This window comes from Galeopterus variegatus, unplaced genomic scaffold, assembly GCF_000696425.1.
Source record: "Galeopterus variegatus unplaced genomic scaffold, G_variegatus-3.0.2 Scaffold17819, whole genome shotgun sequence".
Lineage (NCBI taxonomy): Eukaryota > Metazoa > Chordata > Mammalia > Dermoptera > Cynocephalidae > Galeopterus > Galeopterus variegatus.
This window is the reverse complement of record NW_007743930.1, coordinates 1-9,518: the sequence shown is the minus strand read 5'-3', so window position 1 is coordinate 9,518 and position 9,518 is coordinate 1. Positions and strand designations below refer to the sequence as shown.

Here is a 9,518-nt window from a genome sequence, read left to right as displayed (position 1 = left end):
TGATGGGACCGAGAACAGGATGGGACCGAACACAGCCTGGGTATCCTCAGTGGAGAACGACACACTCTAATGGAGACTAGGCCCCCTCCGCCAAGGCCCAGCAATCATCAAGAGTGCCTCGTAAGGAAAATCAGTACCAAGGATAATAAATTGGAACATTTGAGTATAATGGGCAGCTCCAGCTACAACCCTACAGGGGAGAGGGGAAGTGGGGGGAGCAGGAGGAGGAGCTGGCCCCTGGTGAGCAAGTCTGCCTGATCCAGGCCTGGGCCAGCAAGGAGACAGTGGTCTCCTGGAATGTACTTGAGTCTCCTCTGCACCCCCATCCTGGGACTCTGTAAGGACTATATATGAGCTAAGAACAGGCCCCAGGGCTTGGAACACTAACTCTACCCAGCTAACCTGGACTACGCCCTACACAGCAGGGACTAGGTAAAGAGGAGTGGTAGGCTGCTGGGTGCCTCCCAGGGGAGGTGGCAGAAATGTGCTTCTAGAAAGAGGGGCCAGCCTCGCATGCAAAAGGGCTACCGCAGGCCCCAGGGAAGGCCGGGGCTGGGAAGGCAGCTACCCAGGCCTGCTTAAGAAGGAATCTCCCAAGTCTTACACTTGTACCTCTTCTGTTTCTCTCCTACCACCATCTTTCCTTGAGCCAAGATAACTGAGGCCTGGGCAGTGGGTTCTGCCCTTAGTACAGGATAATTTGTTCAAAAAGACTAAAATTGGGGGGCTCTATTGCCTCCCCAGACCCCTGGCCTGGAGGCAGAGGGGTAGACAAGATGACTTTTGACCTCATCCAAAAAGGAGGGGTTCTCCTATATGGGAAACCCTTACCTTGGCACTACCAATCCTAATTTTAGCTTTCCTTAGCCTCCCCCTCCAATCCAACATCCCCCAAATGCAGAGACAGTGAGCTCTCTCAGCTTGGGGTTCTGGAAACTCAGGGTCCCACAACTCCTCTGCCAAAACATAGATGACAGCATTCTTTTCAGTCTACCAACAGTTCTCAAACTAGCCTGCTGCAATCCCTTGGAATGAGGCACCCTGGGGGTCTGTGTCAGGCCCCGGGTACCTCCTTCTTTCCTTTGGTCTCTGTTGGACCCCAATTCCTAGAGCCATCAGAAGAAGGGCAGGCAGGAGGGGACAGACAGATGGACTCAGACAGGCTGCGGCAAAGCTCCTTCCACGGGCAGGCAGAGGGAGGCCTGAGCTCCTCTTCAAGTGGGGGGGCTCTGGGCCCCTGGGAGCTGGCTCCGGATCCTTGCAAACTGCCCCGTCAGCTCTGGGGCAGGAGTAGCTGCCTGAACCCGGTGCCGCAGGAAAGACACTTGCTGGTAATTGGCACCATGGAGATGGCCGCTGGGTTCTGGATTTGGCTCCGGGCAGCAAGCTTCCGAGGAGGCAAAAAGGGGGAGAGGATGGACAGTGTTTGGGGCAGGAGAGTGGTTGCTCTGCCACCCCAGTCTTTCCTTTCTCCGGACTGCAGCCACATCCACCAGGTCAAGAACCGGCCAAGTCAAAAGTGCAGCCAATCCCATTGGGAGAGGGAAAGTCTCGGGGGTAAAAGGCAAAGAAGGGGTGAGGAGGGGCCCAAGGGGGGCAGGTCTCCCCATTCTGCTACCCCACTATGGGGGGAGAGCCCCGTCCTCCTCTGTTCAATGTGCCCCTGGGCCTGGGGTCCCAGGTCAGGGCTGGGCAGTCTCCAGGCCATCTTGGGGAGCCCCTCCCCATCCCCACCACTAAGATCGCTCGCCACAGGGCCCCACGGTGCTCTCGAGGGACAACTGGGATGCCTGCCGGAGCAGGGGGCCCGTGGCTGGGTCCACCATGGAGGAGGTGGGGAAGAGCTTGTACCAGCCCACAGCCAGGGTGGTCAAGTCCAGCTCCTCCAGCAGCACGCGGGCCACACCCATGAACTGCTTCCGCTCCATCCGCCCGTAGTTGCCCCACACGATCACCTGTGGGGCAAGAGACACAGTGGTTCAAATCCTGCCAATGCCACTCAGAGGCCCACAACCAGTACGTGGAATCACCCCCATGCCCAATTCATCTGAGTCCTGTGGTTTCCACCTCCTTAAAATTGCTCAAGTCTGACCACCACACGCATGTGCCCCAGTGCCCCTCACCTGCAGGACTTTGCCCTGGGGGCTCTCAGGAAACAGCAGCACCTGGTTATACAGCGGGTCCAGTGACTTGCGAGCAACTTTGGTCTTTTTCTTGGCAATGCAGACACCATTCTCTAGCAGGTAGGCCTTGATGTAGGCCGCTGGGGACAGAGGCCAGCAGAGGTTAATTCTAGTCTGGCCCCTCAAACGGTGGGCAAAGTGTACAACAGAGGGAAGCTGTCCACCCACTGCTGGGGATGGGGGCCATCTGGGGGGGTCTGTGGAGGAGGCAGCATGGGCAAGGTGGGTAGGGGGGCCTACTCTACCTCCCTGGTGGTCCCGGCCACTTCCCCCGCCTTGGCTCACTCTGTACTCACCTGTTCTCTCTCAGCCCATGACTCGCCCACCCCTTCCCTGGCTTATACATTCACTCACTGACGCACTCCCTCAGCAAGTGCTCGCTGAGCACCCCGTGTGTGCAAGTACCCTCCTCGGCACTGGGTATAATGAGAAATAGGAAGGATGCTCTCTGCCCTCCAGGAGCTCAGTCTACTGGGGGAGTCCAACAATGTCAACAATCTCAACGGGGTCTCCAAAATAAACCCTAAGCCACCACTTCCATGTCAGACAATAGAGTTGGGACAGTGGGTCCCCCCCCACCGAGTTAGCCCAATTTTCTCTCTTCTAAACTGCAGATACCCCTAGATTCTGACTTCCACCCCCACCTTGCAGAGGGGAGGCAGCCCCCACACCTGGCAGTGTCTTGGAGCCTGGCTTGGCTGTCAGTCCCCGAGCCTGGATGATGTCCACTTCCAGCTGACCATTCCGCTCCTGCAAGCCAATCTCCACATCCCCTGCAAGAGGCCCCAAGCGATGAGACTGGGAAATGACTCAGAAGCTCAAGCAAGGACTCAGCTCTCTCTGCTTAGGAATAAAATTCCCTTCCCCTGCTCCCAGCCCAAAACAAGACCAGAACCAACTTCCATACCAAGTGCCTGGGCTCTGCTGAGAGCTGGGCAATGTGGACCAGGATCCAGGATGGGTGCATAAAGAACATAGTCAACAGGCAGAGGGGAAGGAGGGAGAGACGCAGGGCTTCCAGTGGGACCCCCGCCCCTGTCCATTGGGAACAGGCCTTGGGGCACTTACCCATGGGTGTGGTGGCCAGGGTCTGGCGGCCCACAAACTGCGCTGGCCCCATGCTGCCCAGGAAGTCACTGAACTGGGCATCTGATGCCAGGCAAACTCCCCCATAGTTAAGGCTGCAAGAAGAAAAGAGACAAAAAAAAAATTCCCAGGGCGGACTGAGTATTCTGATGACTCAGGCAGTCAAGCTCCAGAACGTCCCTCATTCCGCAGCAATCTTGTGTCCACATCTATCACCCTACCTTGCCTTGCTAGGCCTTATGTTTCACCTACATGAAATGGATATGTTGATACTTACACCTTGGGGTGGTTGTAAGAATCACAGTATGTAGTTCATCAAGTGCCTGGTTCATGTGGCTTTAGTGCTTTGATACTCAAAGTGCAGTCCAGAGACCAGCAACAGCTGCATCGCTTGGGAGCTAACTGGAAACACAACTGCACTCCACTCCACCCCCTGGCTGCTGAGTCAGAATCTGCATCTTACCATGAGCATGAGCCCCAGATGGTCCACTTGCACGGGAAAGTCTGAGAAGCACTGCGCCAGCAGCTTTGGACTCTGAGGTATGCACTTGCTGCTGCTGCTTGGCTACCCAATGTCCACTTCCCCTCCTTCTGTTGAGGAGACCTCAAATTTCCTTTGGGGAGCCCCCTCCCCATGGTACATGATCCCTGTGGGGTAGGGCAGAGCCAACTTCAGAGGCCAGGCCTGCAGCTCAGCCTGGCCAATCAGGGCATTCCTTCCCCTCAGCCAGTGATTGGCTAAGACACTGACAGGTACGTGGCCCAACTCAGCCAACGAGAATCCAGTCTGGACACTTTGTTTGAACAGTGGGGAGTGAGAAGCTGTCTTTTTCCAGCAGACTTGGGCCTGGGGCCTGGAGCCCAAGAATGAAGCCATCAGACTGGTGGCACTGCCTGAGCTCCTGGATCAAGCTCTGCCTGAAGCAAGTTATTTCATCTTCTTTTGATTACAGAAGTCAATAACAATAATTATTATTATTTTGCTTACACCAGATTAAGTTAGTTTTCCCCCTCCCTTCACCTCTCTAAGCATTCCTCTCCTGTCCCTAAAGTGGGAGTAACATGCACCCACCTGCTAGGTCTGTTGTGAACATTAAGTGAGATGAGGCGCCAAGTACCGTGGCTGATGGCACCCCTGCTATCTTAGGGAACAAGGCACTTACAACCCATTCTCTCATCTGATCCTCACCACAACCACAGGAGGCTGGTTTTTACCTTTATCACCATTATTCAGATGAGGAAGCTGAGGTCCATCCTTGACCTAAAGCCACAGGCTCACAATGGCAGAGCCAGTACAGTCATGCATCACTTAATAACTGGGACACATCCTGAGAAATGCAGCTAGGTGATTTTGTCACTATGGGGAAGTGTGTCATGAAAGGGAACAGCAATGAATTTTCCTATTACCTACACCAACCACTGGTTGCATGAGCGTGGGCTCTCTAATCATGTTATTGAGTCTCTCTGTGCCTCATTTTCCTCTTCTTCTAAATGGGGATTAGACTAATACCACCCCACAAAGTTATGAAAATTAAATCACAGGTAGGGATTGTGCCTGGCACTCAGCAAGCAATCAGTGAGTGTTAGCTAACTTAATAAATATTATCTTGCTATGGGGATGGGTGGGAATCATGTAAACATGTAAGAATTCTAAAGTAGACAAGAACCCTTTCACTTGGGGTCAGACCTACTCTGTCAAATGCTTGGCTTTCTAAATTAAAGGTCTGAGCTACCTCTGGGAGGGTCACCCTGTGGATAAGACAGACACACCTCCTGACCATACTGCACAGGTTTGTTTACACCAGTATCACCCAAACATGTGAGTGATGGGTTGTACTATGACATTATGTCACTAGGTAACAGGAATTTTCAGCTCCATTATAATCTTATGGGACTGCCATCGCATACACAGTCCATTGTTGACCAAAACTTCATTATGCGGTGCATGACTGACTATACCTGAACACAATACTTCCAAAATCAATCCCAACTTTCCATCAGAGCATGTTCTAAGAACAATAGTTAACTTTAAATAAGCACTTACTGTGTGCCAGGTTTCACAGAAGCAGCCAGGGAGGTCTTTGAGCAGGAGGGAGAACTGCGCTGATCTTGAGGGCACTGCGCTGTTTTGTTCACTGCCCTGAGCCCCCTCCCTCTGCCCCCAAAGCTCTCTGCTTAGAGAGTATGCTGGAACCTCAGCCTTGCAGGTGCAGGAGGAGCTTCCGCAGGAGGTGGGCTTTCTGGTCCCTATCCACCTCCCCCCACCTGCACGGGTGTCCCTTTCCACTTCCACTCTGCTAATCTACCTTTTCCCAAGTTCTTCAGAGGTAACAGTTCAATAATTCTCCTCCCTTCTAGCTCCAGCCCCTCCCAGCCCTTCACAGTCTAGACATGCTCCCTGCTGGTTGAACCAAATCTTTCTGATTGCCATCATGCCTAATTGTTAATTCACAAAAGCTCACAGTTGGCAAAAGATTCGCCCATTCACTCAATGAATAGTTATAGGAGGATGTTCTCTAACCCAGCACTACCTATGGTGCTTACTGTGTGCCAGGCAATGGTCTAAGTGCTCTACACTTGTTAATTCACTTTAGTGTTACAACAACCCTCTGAGGTCAATACTATTATCAGGTCCACTTTACAGATGAGCTAGAGAGTCATACAGGTAGTGTGTGGCCCTGCCCCACCCTCTCAAATGAGGCTGCATACTCTCACACCTGCCACTCGGTCTGAGGGCTGATTTTCTGGCTGTGAGAGCACATTCAGCCTATGTGCAGAACAGTCTGGACATGCCTGAGGGTCAACACCCCTGAAGCAGTCCCCAGCCAGTGACAAACTGGGAGTGGTCTGCAGTTGGGATAACTTGGCCATAGTCCAGCACGGTCCCCCAGAGATCCCACTGCCCACAGTGGTAACAGGCTTGATAACAGATCCTTTACAAACTACCCCTTCCTGTCTCATTCCTTGCTGCTCCCACATTGGTGATTCCTGGGACCACCTGCCAAATCACCCATGTCCATTTGAATCTCTGAGTCAGGGTCTGCTTCTGGAAGAAGCCAAACCAAGACAGAGGCAGACAGGCAGTCGGGCTTTGGAGTCTATTAAACATTATGCATCAGTGCTTTTTTTTTTAAAGAGAAAGTATGGAAAAAATAGTCCCTTAAATGTCTGGGGATTGAAATGTTCACACTATTCTCGCAAAATCAAAGATCCTTAATTAATAGCACTGAGGCTAAAACCTAGACACTCTCACAGCCGGGAGCATGGACTTTCCTCCACGTCCCTGGGTCTCTTTTCCATCCCACCCTCCCGGTCATCTGGGGGGGTCCAGGTTTCATTTTATAAGGAGAGTTGGGGCTCCAAAAGCCTGTGAAACAGTGGCTTCATGGGTCCCAAGGCAGGGAAGGAGCCCAGCCTCCCAGGCAGATCGAGGCCTTCCGCAGCCTGAATTGAAAGTTTCCTCCAGCATCATCATTGTCTGCTCCTCAGTTCCTGGTGGGATTGTGAGCAGACAATAGGGAACTGGCAGGCCTGGTAATTAGCAGTAATTGTTTATAATATCTGGGCGGCTGCCCGATTTCCCATCCCAGGGTGCTTCGCTGGCTGCCAAGGAGCCAGGCTGACGCCCCAGAAACCCAAATGGATTATCACATCCTCCATGGCCTAGAGGAAGGAGGCATAAAGTGGTGACAGGTTCCTGCTGGCCAGAGGTGCAGCTGCATCAGAGACCCCACTCCACCTACGGGTCTTCCCTGGAGTAGTAAAGAAGGTAGAGGCTACAGAATCAGACCCAGCTCTACTCCTCACCAGCCGTCTGCCTGCTGTGCAATCCCTAACAAGTTGTTATTGTCTCTGCACTTCAGTCCACGTTCTTATTGGCAAGCCAGATCACACTACTGCATGGACAGCATGTGGCCGTTTAGTTAGCTGGTGCCTGTGCTGTGCTAGTTTTATTTAATTATATTATTATTATTATTATTATTATTGATATTGACAGCTGGCTGGTAAGGGGATCTGAATCCTTGGCTGTGGTGTTATCAGCACTATGCTCTGACTAAGTGAGCTAACTGGTCAGCCCCTGTACTATTGGTCGACAATGGACTGTGTATGCGATGGCAGTCCCATAAGATTATAATGGAGCTGAAAATTCCTGTTGCCTAGTGACGTGATGTCATAGTACAACACATCACTCACATGTTTGGGTGATGCTGGTGTAAACAAACCTGTGCAATATGGTCAGGAGGTGTGTCTGTCTTACCCACAGGGTGACCCTCCCAGAGATAGCTCAGGCCTTTAATTTAGAAACATTTTAAAATGTTTCAAAAATCTCAGTTCACAGGATCCATTAGCAAAGAGGTATGAAAGAGCTTGTTGAATTACTAAGTATCATATTTGCTACTACTTAGACCAGTCCTTGTATGCAACAGGAACTCAATAAATGTTCACTGCCAAACCCTACAGCTTGGTCTTAAACTGGAAAAATAAGAGACAGTGGGTAAGACTGAACCTTGGCATAATATAAACCTTGGATTCCACTGCTATGCAACCTGTGGCAAGTTTTTTAACCTCTCTGAGCCATAGTTTCCTTGTGTATAAAAAGGGAATACCCAGTATTCCCTTCTGAGTTGCTGTGGAGAGTCAGTGAGATGACGCAGGCAGGGTGCTTAGCACGGAGTACCTGCTGGATAAATAAAGGAATGGGATACTGTGGCCTGCTGGTCCTGCTGCCCAGCCTGGGAGAGCCTCCCCGCCCTCCTCGTTTTCATGGTGTTTCTGATTCCAGATCTGTCAGGAAGTGCAGCACCTGGATGCCTGAGACCAAGCCCAGGCCATCTGGAGGGTAGGAGGGGGGACAGCAGCAGCCTGTTCCCCCCCAGGGCATGTGCCAGGTGGGCAGAGGCAGACGCCTGAAACAGGATTACAGCCCATGTTCCGCTGGTTTTTTATTTTGAGTTAATGGCAAAATGTGATTTCCTGCGTTTCAAATCCTGTTAGTTTTGTTTGTGGAGCTGAAACCCATTTGTCCTTTATTATTAACCTTTGAGCTTGCCTTGGCCCCTGGATTTTCTGTGTTCTTGGTGGTTAAAGAAGTAATTGGGTTATTCAGGGGTTTAACTCCATTCTCTTTTCCAGATGGATCACCCGTCTCAGCAGCGTCAGAAGCTAAAAGGTTGCACAGCCTTCGTGGTAACCACGGGTTATGTGGTTCTGAAAGGTTTTAGTAGTTTATGGGCTCCCTGTCCATCCATTCACCACCCGCTCCCAACGTTCATCCAGCTGCCAATCTTCCACCTCCCTACAGACTTGCCGAGCCTATGACACAGTCACTTCTGCTGTAACACAAAATACGCAGTTCTAAAAATTACTGTGCGGTGCAAAACCCTGCAAGAAAAATCATAGAGCTTATGGGGGAAATGTGGCCAGTGTCACATCAAAAGGAAAAAGAAAGACGGGAATGTAGTAAAAACAGTAGCATCTTTATGAAAACGGCACTTTACCTTGAAAACCACCTGAAGTTGCCCGTGGAAGTGGGTGTCAGAGGCTCCAGCTTGTGAGGTTCTGTGAAGTGGTAAGGGGGGGGTCTGTCTGAAATCAGATGGGAAGCTGTGCCACCCAGTGGGAGGGGGTGGCTCATGACATGCAGTGAACCGAGGGCACAGTAGGTGTGTGGGGTGTGTGCATTCCGTGTTTTTTCTAAGCGGTGCAGTTTTCTGGATTTGCCTAGTATTTCTTGTGGATGAAATTGTGCCTGACTGAGCAAACGTGAAATCCATGTTATGCTCAGATTGTTCCCTAATACTTCAATAATATTGGAGCAGATTCTTGTTTTCAAAACAGAATTGCCCGTATGCCAGGATACAAGGTATCACACATCCTGACTCCAGCTTCTAAGACATTTCCAAACCCGTCCCCCTCCATGAGAGTGTGGCTCATGGGCATGAAGCCAGGGATTTATTTTTTATTTATCAAAATCTTGTCACGGGCCGGCCCGTGCCTCACTTGGAAGAGTGTGGTGCTGATAAAACCAAGGCCACGGGTTCGGATCCCTATATAGGGATGGCCGGTTAGCTCACTTGGGAGAGCGTGGTGCTGACAACACCAAGTCAAGGGTTGAGATCCCCTTACCAGTCATCTTTAAAAAAAAAAAAAAAAACTTGTCATGAGCCAAGCACTGACAGTACTAAATTATCAATGTTAACTCAACCCTCTTAACCACTCTATAGAAGCTAGGTGCTTATTATTAATATC

The 9,518-nt window shown here is 51.1% G+C and overlaps 1 protein-coding gene across 1 annotated transcript; it reads right to left on the bottom strand.

The window, feature by feature from the left end:
- Positions 1-1,573: 1,573 nt before the first annotated feature.
- LOC103582772 (regulating synaptic membrane exocytosis protein 4) lies at positions 1,574-3,364 on the bottom strand (the record flags this gene model as incomplete). Its single annotated transcript, XM_008564280.1, has 4 exons — positions 1,574-1,955; positions 2,124-2,263; positions 2,855-2,956; positions 3,252-3,364. Coding segments are annotated over 4 exons (574 nt in total), but the record flags the coding sequence as incomplete, so codon positions are not given.
- Between the last annotated feature and the right edge of the window lie 6,154 nt (positions 3,365-9,518).